The 15,104-nt window shown below is 41.7% G+C and overlaps 1 protein-coding gene across 1 annotated transcript; it reads left to right on the forward strand.

Moving 5' to 3' along the window:
• Positions 1-1,954: 1,954 nt before the first annotated feature.
• On the forward strand, positions 1,955-14,465 carry LOC306938044 (sodium-dependent neutral amino acid transporter B(0)AT1-like; the record flags this gene model as incomplete). The annotated part of the gene is made up of 12 exons (XM_079522067.1): positions 1,955-2,153; positions 4,671-4,811; positions 5,762-5,899; positions 7,926-8,107; positions 8,300-8,410; positions 9,690-9,802; positions 10,864-10,992; positions 11,481-11,643; positions 12,184-12,388; positions 12,598-12,757; positions 13,676-13,838; positions 14,274-14,465. 12 exons carry the CDS (start codon positions 1,955-1,957, stop codon positions 14,463-14,465), a joined length of 1,896 nt encoding a protein of 631 aa, XP_079378193.1.
• Between the last annotated feature and the right edge of the window lie 639 nt (positions 14,466-15,104).

Below are 15,104 nucleotides of genomic sequence, written 5' to 3' on the forward strand. Positions count from 1 at the left end.
ACAATACTCAACTCAACTCAACTTAGTGTCACAACTGGTGTCACATAACATTTTACAGGTGTAAAAAAAAGTGTACAAAAGTATTTTTCGAACAAGGTGCATCATTGTAGTTGTAAGAGAGCAGTGTGAAGTGAGGGGCGCTCTTATCATCATACATCATCACATTACGGCCAATCACAATTGGCGTTCTCACTTATCTGTCGTCACTTTTTTGCTCAGCCAATCAAATCATCGCTATGGGGTACACACGCATACACAAAGCTGGGCATAGGAGGGAGGGGCTATCTATCGCCCATTAAAAAACAGGTCAGATATCAATGAGCAATGATGGTGCGTGGTTGAAATATTGTGTGGTTATATCAATATTTATTTTTCTGTATGCATGTCATGGAGCAATGTGCAATTGTGCATTATGTTGACAAGATGTATACATTCATACATTCATTCCCTGAAGAAGACCTTACAGGTCGAAACGTTGGCTTCTTTTTGAGGGGCATAAGCCCATCTTCAGCTATAGTGTCGATTTTTGTCCTAACACAAACATTAAATGCCATTGACAATGAATGGAGAATGTGGACGAGCAAATCGACATGTTACGTCATGATGATGATGTACGATGATAAGAGCGTCCCTCACTTCACACAGGTGTGATTTTTAATACATTTCCAGAGTCGTGGCTATGAGTGTGCAGCCTTTTTCTTCTTTTTCTATGTTTACCACCTTAGGCCTTTAGCACCTCACCAATAAGGCCTTTAGCACCTCACCAATACTTGTGTGCTCCCTTCTCCTGTTTGTCAAAAAGATGTATACAGCCTGGAGCTCTTCTATCAACATTGGCATTGTCTTTCATGTTTATTGTTGCTTGAAATTCTGTGCTATAAATTCCCACTTAAACAAGATGAGTGCATTCATTTGTTGATGCTGATTTGATCATGTCATTTCTCAGTAGCCTATAGTGCTGACTGCTGAGTGGGAAAATGTTTATTGAAAGCATCCGTAGAGTGCATGTTTCAAAGTTTCTGTACTGTGACACACTGTAGGTAGATTATGTACTGTACCTAGTGTACAGTACTGATATGACTGATATGTCCACATGAAAGCCAATCTGGTGGGCAAAGAGGGTGACAATGTCCTTGGCCATATACAGTAAGGAGATCCCAATGCAGCTACTACGCCCAACTATGGAGTCTGTTGTCTAACCTCATGTGTTGTCATGGCATCAACTGCAAACAAGGACATTTCAAGGACTGTACTGGTGCCTACTCGGGAACGATGCAAGTTATGAATGGATGCCCCACCTCATTTGGTGATAACCGTTGTACCCGTTGTCAGAGTACCTGTTGTACCCGGCTGTCTGTCTGTGTCCCTTTTATGCCCATAATTATATGGAGATCTCTGTATGTCCTTATGGCATATCAGATCAGCGGTTCTGGACAACTGGTCTCCACATATGCCTATATATGGGCATATCGTTCGGATCAGCAGTTCTAGACAACCGCCTATCTAACCGACTCTACGCCGTGCACTCAATCACTCGGGTTACTGGTGATGTGCATGCCGAGTTTGAGATGCAAGGTTGGTTACCTTTTTTTTAGGGTATATCAAAAATGATATATATAGTTATAATAGTTCCGCTGTTGCAATAACATTTGGTTGTAACAAAACCTCAAGGAACAGGAACCACTGATATAGCCTAATATAATTCTATACTATGCTATATATACTATCTTATCATGCATGTACTCTTACGATGGCCACGATGGGTGGCTCGTCTGACGTCCTAGAGAGATACTGATTTATTATACTGATAAAAAGTCCCATGACTACACACCCACGGGACAGGGGTCTTTCACAAGCAAAAACCAGACCTGCACCACTATTCCGTTTAGCAGCAACTAAACGGAATAGTAAGCACTAAGCAGGAGTGAAGCTTCATTGTTTGCAGCCAGCCACCATGAGACTGGTCCTCCCCAACCCTGGACTTGAGGAAAGAATCCCTTCCCATGAGGAGCTAGAGGAGCTGGAGAAGACAGAGGCAGGGGACAGACCAAAATGGGACAGCAAGGCCCAGTATCTGCTCACCTGTGTGGGATTCTGTGTGGGACTGGGCAACGTCTGGAGATTCCCTTACCTGTGTCAAAGTCATGGAGGAGGTATGTGTCACATGGTTTATGGACCAACTAACAAATATATGGAAATTATTATTGTTAGAAAACTATAAAGTACACACTTGCAATGATTGGGCATTAAAATGTAAGAAATGCATCATTGGTCATGATATTGGAGAGACAATGTGTTTAAAAAAAAATGATTACAGTAATATTTTCTGTATGTGTAACTGATATTACACATCACTGACATATGTGTGGCGGTGGTTAAACTCCCCCAGAGTTAGTATCAAGGTGTCCTTGAGCAAGATGTTGAACTCATTGCTCCTGATGTGCAGGTTGGTTCCTTGCATGCTTTCCTTTGCCATCGGTGTATGAATAGGTGAATGTAATGCATAATCTATTTAAATATATAAATGCACCATTTACCATATTCAAGACTGCAATTCTATTCATTCAGGTCAGTTGAAAAGTATGAAGAAATTTTAGATTTTCATTATCGTGAGAACGATGGCTTCCATTTTTGCATTGCAACTTTTCAGGACTAGTAAGCCTGTCGTTTCTATTAGCTTGTATTCCCCATCGATGATGTCACTGGAAGACGGTTTCTGAACTGCCCACAGCCCTCCTATGAGACTCAGACTGAGTAGAACAAAATTGCGCCATTTTTTCATGATTATTTGTGAGGACCTACTATATGAAGATAGGTTGAAAAGTGGTCCTTTAAGGTAATAATAATGGCACACTATGGTCTTTCAGATTTTTCAAACTAAGATGGGTTCCAAAGTTTGCAGGACTGCTCAGTTTTTAACAAAATGCCGCAAATCATGAACACATTGTGTGATTTCTGTGAAATTGTGCACACACATTCCCACTAGTTCAAAATGTACTTACTTGAGTAAAAGTAAAAACGTATCTGCATCAAAATACACTTAAAGTATCCTTGAGTTAGCCTAAGAGAAATACATCTATAAAGAGTTTAAATCTTAGGCTACCCTTGAGTAAAGGTACAAAGGTATCGGCTTCAAAATATACTTAAAGTACCACAAGTAAAAGTAGGTATATGTTTTTTATGTTTCTATAAACCAGAACCACCCTGCCCTGAACGAAAAATGTATGAAACAAGGACAAATCTTTTTGGATGTGCATAACTTCCCATGTCAAAATGTATATGTTGGCACAAAACGAGACTATATTATTAGCACGTGTTTAAAGTTAAATATTAACAGTGACCACTGGCACTGTGACCACTCTGGAAAAGGACTTGCCTGGTGTAACAACTTTAATGTAATTTCCCGTTACAGCAGTAATGAGCTGGTGACAACCATAATATAAATGACAATTGCATGCACATTTTTATAACAGCACAGTTGGAATAATTCTTGTTTAAATTGATATTGTAAGTCTGCCAAAGTCTATCAAGTAGTTAAGGAGTTATACCCATAGTAAAGAAGCAATAAAATGTGAGTTGCCCATAAAGTCAGACATGCAAGTTGTAATATTTACCTTTATAAAACCATTATTTACGGCTAGATCATAGCTGCTTCAAAATATATGAAGGCTAAAGTGCAGACAGTATGCTTTATTATGCCCTTGGGGAGATTTGCCCCTCTGTAGGGCATTAAGCAGCCACAGTACAGCACCAACTTACCAAGGGACCAACCGGTTTTATATTAGAGTACATTGTTCAAGGGCAAGGGAAGAGTACACAGAGGAAACCCACACATACATAAACTCGCGCAGCCCCCTGATGGTGTCCGATGCCTGGACAGTTACCAAGACACACAAAGACACTTTTGGTCACACTATGATGTCATTCCCATAATGTCCACACAGATCCATTAATCTTAGCTGCTTTATCATTGGTTCACCTGACAATAATTGTACAATGCCAATAACGCACTCCTACACTAGCACATTAGGTTCAGGAGTCACATAATAAAAGACCCAGTAGAACCACAAGACAAATGAGCAATATGATCCTGAGAGGTACTGTAGGATGCAATCTGTTTACCTGCAAAACTACAGTATGTCTTGGCCTGGGCCGAGGCTGAAATGAAATGATTACTATATTTACCCAGGGTATCTGGGCTAAGCTCAAGAACTTGTTTCCAGCCAGGCCCTGCTCATAGAACACATTTCATCGTAGTGGTTCAATGCCTTGTTCAAGGGCACTTCAGCGGTGGTCATTTTAACGTGTCGGACCGCTGATTCGAACTGGCGACCTTCCGGTATCAAGACCGCTCCGCAATCCGTTCGGCCACCGCGGCTCAGCGGTCCAGGCACCTTGGCTGGTAATCCAGTCTGGCAGTGTGCCGCAAGTTTGACTCCCGATCTCGACAGCCCTCCCCCATCTCTCTCCCCATTTCCTGTCAGCCTAAAATATAAAATAAAGGCAAAAAAAACCAGTATGTCTTAATAATGTCATTGAGTTTACAGTGCATTACAGTTTCCACGCATTACCCAATTTCCTGTGTGCGCGTGCATGTGGGTGTGCGTGCGTGTAACTTATTGTTACTACTCTTGTCTTTCTACCTGAAAAGAATGTTATTGTCATTGCAGGAGCGTTTATGATCCCCTTCCTAATCCTGCTGGTTCTAGAGGGCATCCCGATGCTCCACCTGGAGTTTGCTATCGGCCAGCGCCTGAGGAAGGGCAGTGTGGGAGTATGGGGGTCCATTAGCCCATACCTGACTGGTGTTGGTGTGTGCAAATCATATAAATTCCCATCATTTATATCAGTGGTTCTCAAACCTTTTCATGTCTAGGACCCCCAAACACATATGTATTTGGCTGCGGACCTCCTTCGGAAAATACCTTGTGCCTGGGACCCCCCCCCCCCCCCCCCCCATAAGACTGGGAACTTGAAACAGGGTTGGTTAAACTGATGCTCATTTGGCTGGGGACCCACTGGAAACCCCGGGCCTCGAGGCCCCTGGGGTCGCCGGAATCCCACTTTGAGAACCACTGCTGTATAAAATTACAACATGTTTGTTTCAATTCTGTTTATAAAAACGATGCAGAAGGAACTTTAGGAAAGTAATTTGTTTACTTTTACATTTGTTATACCTTGATTGGTTCCTTCATGGTTGGTTGTTAATATTACACTCCTGATTAAATAGAGCACCGAAGTCTGACGTCAATATCGGTAGAGGGCGCAAATCCATGGGTTCATGTACTTTTTATTTGCATTGTAATCTCCATAGGGGGATTTTAGATCGCCTCATATAAGAACTGTGTTTGAAAAATAAACAAATCATCCAGGCCGCTTCACTCATATGGATATGAAGAATGAACTGACTGAGAGAAAACGCTAATGTTACTGCTGCTGAATTAGTTACATTTTCGCTCATAATATATGAGTGTCGTGACTGTCGCAAACGATACAGAGACACCTCCCTGACAATAACGCAGAGACAGCTTGTTTATTTTTGGACCACAATGCTTATAGTAGACGATATTAAGATCACCCCATGTTATTCTCCATAGAGAAATTACTTCCGTGAACCAGGGGAATCGAGGGGATGAGCGATTGACGTCATCAGGACTTGGGCGCTCTATAAAGACCTGTAAGAACATGTGAACCAACCTGTTTCTGGTTCCTCAGACCAATGGTATTATGGTTCATTCATTATTGTCTCTGCACCCGACAGGAATTGCTTCTATGACTGTGTCGTTTCTGATTGGCGTGTACTACAACAACATCATTGTCTGGGTGCTGTGGTATCTCTACAACTCCTTCCAGAGCCCACTGCCATGGAGTCAGTGCCCACTCAATGACAATCTCACAGGTAGGTGTTCATACATGCATGTATACTCCATAGTGTTGTTGAATGATGTAGTAATATGTCCAGGGTCCACATTGTGGATTCCTGTACACTTACTTTGAATAGCATATGAGATTTTAATATGTTTCGCATTTGTGAAGGCAAAGGGACGCGATTTTCAACAATATATTTGTTGTACAGTATGTTCCATTAAGTAAGCCTTGCCGAGCCATGAGACCCATAGGGCAGGAGTCATTACGACGGCACCAAGAACCGCCAAAACACATTTCAGTCGACTAAATCAACTGTAGATTTAGTCGACTAAAATCCTAAACACTAAGACATTCCAGGTGACTAAAATGTGACTAAAATATGACTAAATGAAAACTAATCAAGATACTATGACTAAAACTAAAATCAAAAATTGATGCTGAGTGCCAAGCGGGGAGGCTATGGGCACCATTTTTCAGAGTCTTTGTCATGATTGATACAGGCAGGTATCAAACCCCAACCTCCCAGTCTCAGGGCAGGCAGTCTAACCACAAAGCCACTGAGCTGGTTAAGCTTATGTTCCATTAGCAGCCACAACATTGAGCTGTCTTTCCTGTGGCACTGAAACGATGTCTAAAACTAGAAAAAGTGCCCTTCTGGGCACAGGTCTCCACCAGGAGGATAGGATTGTGTGTGATGTTTGGCAAAATGTTTAGGAGTAATATAAAGTGTGTATGTGTGTGTGTGTGTGTGTGTGTGTGTGTGTGTGTGTGTGTGTGTGTGAGACGCGGCCTGTTGTAGCGCCACCATGAGGCTGATTTGAAAACTGTCAAGTGGCATTTCTTCCTCAACCTAGTAGTGTCTAGTAGTGGGAATAGGCATGCACAGTTTCACCGCAATCGGACGCTGCGTTGAGGAGTTGTGGCGATTTGTACCAAACGGGCTACTCCTGAAAACTTTAGAAACCAATCGTAGCCAATCAGGATGGATAATTATGAGAAATCAAACAAATCACATGATCACATAACTATGGAGAGCATGTGTACCGATTTGCGTGAAATTTGGATAAAATCTGAAGGAGTAATATTAGAAAATGTGTTTTACATATGTCGGCCTCCTGGTGGCGCTATAAAGAGCAGATGTGAAAAATTCCAGGCAAAGGTTTTTCCTTGGCCTCTAGGGAGTGTGCATACATGGTTTTACACAGATCGGTGCAGTTATAGGTAAAACACAAATCGACCAGTTATAGCGCCACCATGAGGCTGAGTTGAAAATATTCAAGTGGCATTTCTTCCTCGACCTAGTGGGAATGTGCGTGCCAAATTTCATGGAAATCACACCATGTGTTCATGATTTGCAGCATTTTGTTTGAAACGGAGTACTCCTGCGAACTTTGGAAGCCAATTTTAGCCAATCAGGATGGAGTGTGAAAAATCTGAAAGACCGGTTTCGTTGAATGGCTCTAGAGAGACTGTGTACCAATTTGCGTAATGTTTGGACAAAATCTGTAGGTGTACTGTCAAAACATTTGTTTTGCACAAAGCGGCCTCCTGGTGGCGCTATAACAGGCCAATGTGAAAACTTTGGGGCAGAGGTTCAGCTCTGGCATTCAGGGAGTGTGTGTGCAGAGTATGGCTGCGATCAAGCCAACGGTGCCAGAGATTAGCTGTTCACAGACGGACACACGGACGGACACACGGACGGACACACGGACGGACGGACGGACGGACGGACACACGGACGGACGGACGGAGTGCAAAACATACTCTCTCCCCATGCCTTCGGCCTGGTGGAGACAATTATACCTTGACCACAGAATATACACGCATCAGGTTGATGTATTGGCGGCTTGGCGCCCATAGACTATAATAAACTGTATGAGGTGCCTAGCTGATGCTTGACCACAAAATGCATCATGGGAATTGTAGGAGGAGAATCTTCTCCATCAATGTGGATTGTGTCATAATTATCATTGTGATAATCTTCAAGAATTAGCTGAAAGCCACAGCAACTGTGTGAGAAGTGCCCCTGATAAATGTTTGTTTTGTACCCCCTGCAGGTGTTGTGTCGGAATGTGAACGGAGCTCTCCAGTGGATTACTTCTGGTATAGAGAAACGTTAAACATCTCGGCAAGCATAGAGGACGCTGGGGGTCTACAGTGGTGGATGGTGCTTTGTTTAGTCTCTGCTTGGACCATACTCTATATTTGCTGCATAAGAGGGATTGAGACCACAGGCAAAGTAGGATTGCTGCTACACTCAACAAAAAAGTACATATTTTACATTAAGAAGTCTGCTAAATATACATCTGGCCAGTCCTGTATGTAACTGATACTTGTGAAGCAGTGAAACCAGTGAATCTCAATCTCTCTCTCTCTCTCTCTCTCTCTCTCTCTCTCTCTCTCTCTCTCTCTCTCTCTCTCTCTAATCCAGGCTGTATACGTCACGTCCACCCTTCCATATCTGGTGCTCACCATCTTCCTCATCAGAGGTCTGACTCTCAAAGGCTCTTTGGAGGGCATCAAGTTCCTCTTCATTCCAGATGTTAGTACAGCAAGCACATGTACTCTCTTGAAAGTATATACACCACCTCATTGTAGGTTTGATTCCTGCTAGAGCCAGACGGATATATCGGTCATTGTTTGACTTATCTGATGACATCGGTATCGGGAAAATAAGTATAGGCCTAATTATTTATTTTTTTAAGAAAAAAAAGATCAGCCAATCTTGTAGATCCGCTATTTCGGAAAGTTTTGAACATTTTCAAAACTCTTAATAGAAACTAGAAAATCGTGAAGTAGCACATTTTTTAGAAAATTTTGCACTTTTTGACAATACATCAGTCAAAACATCAGTAACCTACTGTATAGCCCAGGTCTAGGACTCAGCAAAATCTGTATCGGCAATGGACCTAAAAATCTGGCATCAGTCGGAGTCTAATTCCTGCCTTAAAGGACCACTTCACCACTTTTCAACATCTCTTCATATAATTGGTCCTCACTAATGTTCATAATAAAACACCACCATTTATTCCTACTCAGTCTGTGTGTCATAGGAGGGCTTTGGGCAGTCCGGACACCCGTCCACCAGTGACATCATCATTAGGCAGATTTTTTTTAAACAAGATTTGTTTTAAAATATATTTAGATTTTTATTATCGTGAGAACGATGGCTTCAACTTTTGCATTGCAACTTTTCAGGAAAAGAAAGCCTGCCGTTTCTATTAGCTTGGATTCACCATCGATGATGTCACTGGTGGACGGGTGTCCGAACTGCCCACAGCCCTCCTATGAGACACAGACTGAGTAGGAAAGAATGGTGGTATTTTATCATGAACATTAGTGAGGACCAATTATAGGAAGAGAAGTTGAAAAGTGGTGAAGTGGTCCTTTAACTGTCTGGCAGGCCACACCTCCTGACTGCCTTATGTCTGTCAATATAGCAGAAAACGGAGCCCCTGAGTGGCCGGACGAGATATTTTCTTGTCCGGACAAGATATTGTCCAGACAAGATAATATTTGGTCCAGACAAGAAATGATCTCGTCCGGATGAGATAATTTGTTATTCTTACCATGGCCACACAGGGGCTACGTAGTAAAGCAAAGTAACATCAGTCTGTTGATAATTATTATCTTTTACCTCTAGCTAGATGAGTTGTGAAAGTATAATGCTGTTATGAGATAAGTTTCAAGAATTCAAGAAGAGAAGGCATGTAATCATGCTATGTCACACCAGTGTTAAAACAACTAAGTAACTATTTAAATATCTGTGAGTCTAACTCTGCATTGTCTTCTATGTGTGTTAATTGTCCTTTCTCTGTTAGGTAAATGAGTTGATGAACCCTACAACATGGATGGATGCAGGTGCCCAGGTGTTTTATTCCTGTTCATTGGCCCAAGGAGGCCTCATCTCCTTCTCTAGTTACAACTCTATTCAGTAAGTATACAATAGCTACTGTTCCGCATATTGAGGCCATATTATCAGGAGAGATGAAACAAGAGGGTGTCTAATAACATCGTGGTTTCATGTGGATCTCGGACTTAAGTGTGGCCAGTCTGTAAGTGACATCAGTCATCTATGGTTACCAACCGCCTTTGACTTCCATTTGTAAAATTAAATTAAAGGAGACATTTTGCGCTGATCTGTGCAGCAGTTTACAAGATTAGCCCTGGGCTCAAACACAGACCCTCTTCCAGACTGCTCGCCCCCCTATAGAGTGTCGCAGTCCCGCCCCCTCGAGAGACCCGGAAAAGAATTCCCTGTTCATTTTCCTCATAGACTTTTCAAAAAGTATTTATTTAAAGACGTTACGCCGCGGACAAAGCCAACTCTTGTCGTGACAAATCAGGTTACAACACTTTTTGTGTTGTTTTTCTTCTTTGTAATTATTTGCTTGGTCTAAAATATTGTGTTTGTTGTCATGCTTTGTCACGACTCGAGTTGGCTTCCTACAACGCTTAAAAGGTCTTTAAATAAATACTTTGTGAAATGTCTATGGGGAAAATGCATTGGGAATTATTTCCTGGGCCTGGCGTCGTCATGAAAGGGGGCGGGACTGCGACGCTCTATAGCCATGGCACAAAAGAAAATCTATGTATTTATGGGCTGAGCTGTCAAGATGAGGGTCTGTGAGTTTGAGTCTGTGTTAAAACACAGCACCAGATTCCTTGTGCATGCTAGTAGGCCAAGGAACTAACTCCCTGCTTTTCCATGTTTGCACTTTTTCAAACTTAATTTTGGAAGTCAGTGGAGGTCGGATTGGGATGAAATTTACGGTGACTGAAAATACTGACATCATACAATACTTGATTTCATAGAATGGCCATAATATCTGAGATCAACATGGAAGCCACAGCGTTTTTAGATTCTGTCTTGTTTATATTCTGCCTGAAACATTTGCAATATGTAATTTATGCGACAACTGTACAACTACACAATCTAAAAGTTTGAAACTTAAAAATTGTTGCAATTGTTGTTTTCTCACCTTTTTTACACAGCAACAACTGTGAGCAGGATGCTGTCATCATCTCCGCCGTTAATGCTTTCACTTCGATCTTTGCTGCCTCTGTTATCTACACTATTATTGGCTTCAGGGCCACTGCACAGTTTGATGACTGCCTTAATGAGTATGTGCCTTCAATCTGACATTCACACATTTTAAACATTGAGTTCAGACAAGAGAGATGCTCAACACAAATTTTAAGCCTGATTTGAGGTCCGTACACACAGGGTTGATTTTCTTTTTAGATATACTGAAGATATACTTTCCCAATCTGTAGTTTGTGTCATCATGAATACCTTCACACAGAACGCAAATATTGAGCATCAACCTGTATGAATTAGGCACAGATATACGGTATAAATAGTTTTGATGTGAAATGCTCACTGGGGATTTTGTATCGTTTAATCGTCAAGCCCACAATGTGTAAGAAGTACTATACTTTGTCATATGATACCGGATATACTGTAGATAATCTACATACAACCTCACAGATATTTTTGCAGGATAAACTAAGCATAAGTGTAGCTAACGTAAGCAATTACTGTACATACCCAGGGCATTGTGGGTCACTGAGACATTTCTCAGTTCATGATTTTGAATTGACCCTTTCAGAAACATTGTAATGCTGCTCAATGCATTTGAGCTACCAGAGGGGACCATCACAGACAGCAACTATGATACCATGCTGGGAAACCTCAACAGCACTGCCTCAGGGTCAGAGGTCATACAGGGTCTGGACCTCAATATCTGCAACTTGCAAAGACTGCTCAGCGAGGTATGATCCTACATGTAAACACACAACATCCTATTGTAATTGTTAATTTTACATGGCATGCTGTTATAAATCATAAACCTTTTCATATCAAGAGTAAGACCCATTATTTATTTGACATTTGAGCCACAGACCACCATTTGATGCCTCTCAGACTCAAAACGAATGAATATGTTGTTGCCGTTGGATAAGATTTTGTCTACAATTCCATTGTGTATTGATATTGGTACCATAGGAGAGATAACAGGCAAACGTTGATGAAAATTCTTCTACATTTTATGATTATGTAGACTTATAAGTAATGCTAATGTTTAACAGGTAAAATGAAACCAAATGGACCCTCACAGGTCCATTTAGTTTAATTTTACACTCTCAAGAGTTAAAGATTTATAAGGGTCCATTTGGTTACCACCTCACCATCATTGAGCTGGGGACCACCTGCTCACTGGTTGAAAACCCACTGTTAAAATGCATGTATTATCACAGTGAATGAGTCCATTACATTCTGCTGGTGTATGTTCTGGTCTGTTCTGTGCTTTGCAGGGCGTGGAGGGAACAGGTCTGGCATTCATCGTGTTCACAGAGGCCATCACCAAGATGCCCTTCGCTCCTCTGTGGTCTGTGCTCTTCTTCTGCATGCTCTTCTGTCTGGGGCTGTCCAGCCTGTTTGGGTGTATAGAGGGAACAGTGGTTCCTTTGCAGGATCTCAAGGTCTTTCCTGAGAAGTGGCCCAAGGACGTGCTGACAGGTACAGTAAATGACACATGTGACATAATTCAGCCCTGATGAAGACCGTATAGGTCGAAACATGTCGGTTCAATAAAGTTTTCCTCCTTTTAACATTAAGTGTGCCCGGATCTCCTCTTTGCTCTATGACATAATTAGTATATTTGTTGACAATATACTACAGTTTGTCCACTAACTTAAAACACTAATTGTTGTTGTTTTGTGTTTCAGGCATTGTTTGCCTCATATCATTCTCGATTGCACTCATCTTTTCCCAGCAGTCTGGTAACTACTGGTTAGCTCTGTTTGACAGATTTGCTGGATCCGTCCCTCTGCTAGTAGTCGGCTTTTGTGAGATGATGGCTGTAGCCTACGTATATGGATCCGATAGGTAGGCTACATCAGTTAAACACTAACTTCTGTTGCATTGTTCCTTGAGGAAAGAATTCATGTTTGGCACAGTGACATTTCTGGGTAAAAAATATTCCTCTGGGTGCTCGGGTGGCATAGTACGTGGTAAAGTCCATGCCCACCATCACAGAGGTCATAGTATGTGGTAAAGTCCGATACCCTTTTCCCGAATCCGATCCCGATACCACAATTTCTTTGTTAGCCGATACCGATATACCGAATACCGATACCAGAGAATAATATTTATAATCCAAAGCAAACTATATATTTACCTGCCATAGTGTCAACCCCTTACTCCTGTGTCAGATCTGTGGTTAGACTGGCATATTCACCGACACCGATATGACCCGATATGAACAAAAAGGGCCGATACCGATACTTTTCCGATACCGCTACAGTATCGGGATATGTCCACCATGGTGCAACCAGCTTTTTCGGGCGTCTACACGAACACAATTGGCCCGTGTTCAGGGGAGGGAAGCTGGGCGGGGACGGTGATATTTGTCACTGCATGTATTCCTACGGGCTGGGGTGGCACCTGTCAGCGGGGAGCGTTGGGCAGGAGGAGTAGGGCTAAGGCTCCATGTCCTCCCGGTGGGAGCTCCTCAATGGCAGCTGAGTCAGTAGGGTACAACAGCTGTGACAACACAGAAATGTGTGTGGGGAGGCATTAAGATTGGAATAATGACAAAATTGGGCAGAAAACGGCATAGAAAATGATTGGCTACTCTAAATGATATCCTCTGATGCTAGGCTGTTGATTCTAATTAAAGCAGTTGTACCTTAAGTATAGCTAAATAGAAGATGTGAATCCTTTATATCGCCAAAGGCAATATTCCATAGCTGGATGGATATACTGAGAAACTCATGAGTGTGTCATGTGTTTTTTTTTTCACAGGTTTAATGAAGACTTTGTATTTATGATTGGACACAAACCCAATTTCTTCTGGCAGGTGACATGGAGATTCGTCAGCCCTCTGATTGTCTTTGTTATCTTTATCTTTTACTTTGTGACCCAAGTCAGTGAGGTACTGACATACAACGCCTGGGACCCCAGCTCAGTAAGTTCAGCATAACAGCAGCTATTTGGATAATCAAAACACACATAACATTCAAATGTATTTCAGATGTGTCAAATTAAAGTTGTGTTTTAGGCCAATCCTGCACCACATAGGCTACATCACATGGTCAAAGAGGTGGCTTCCATTTTGAAATACAATAATTATACGCACACCAGGAAATATGAGCAAACATTAAATACAAAATTCCACCTCCAATAATCCTTTGTGCAACAACAGCACCATAAAAGGATGTAATACCCTGACCCACCCCTCTGGGTCGCCACATTATACAAAATTATAGTCAAAATAATTTATATTTTAGGAATATTTTATGTTATGTTGTTTTTTGCCACTTAACATATTTTGTGTTTGCCAGTTACATATATTCTACACTTTATTTATTTTTATAAAATCTCTTCTATGTCATGTCTTCAGGCAAACTTCCCAGTGTTGGAGACATTGGCCTATCCCAGCTGGATCTACTTTATCATCTTCCTCCTGGCTGGAGTCACCAGCCTTTTTGTCCCAGCAGTTGCCATTTACGAATTACTCAAAAACTGTTTCTGTAGGAAGAACAATTATGAACCTGAGGTCAGTACGGTGTCTGCCACGGTCAAAATGAACTGAATCCCCACAGTCACGGAATTACCGCAATACTCAACTCATCTCAACTTAGTGTCACATAACATTTTACAGGTGTAAAAAAAAATCAGACCAGTCTGAAGCGAGTGCGAGTGCTACCAATAGGGGGTGCAACAGCACCCCCTATTGGTACTCTAAACATCGGGACATACAGTAGGGAGTCGGTTAGGACATAGGGACATTGCTGTTCCTTGGAGTGGTTGCACCACTCAAAAATAAAAATTAAAAAAGGTGTACGAAAGTATTTTTCGAACAAGGTCCATCATTGCAGTTGCAAGACAGGAGGAAAGAAATAGAAAAATCACACCCGTGTGAACTGTGAAGTGAGGGGCACTCTTATAATTTTATCAAAATTGTATATATGTATAATAATCATGAAGAACTTAATAGATTTAACATTTGTAAAACATATTCAAATATTGGTAAGGTATAGGGTACTACTGGACAATCTGGACTGGAGGGTTTGTGTCCAATCGGGTTGGCATTGCCCCCCAATGCCCCCCTGTAGAGCCGCCACTGGTCAGATATCAATGAGCAATGATGGTGCATGGTTGAAATATTGTGTGGTTTACTGGTTATATCAATATTTATTTTTCTGTATATGCATAGTCATGGAGCAATGTG

The sequence above is a fragment of the Electrona antarctica genome, assembly GCF_951216825.1.
Source record: "Electrona antarctica genome assembly, chromosome: 15".
In the NCBI taxonomy this organism is placed as follows: domain Eukaryota; kingdom Metazoa; phylum Chordata; class Actinopteri; order Myctophiformes; family Myctophidae; genus Electrona; species Electrona antarctica.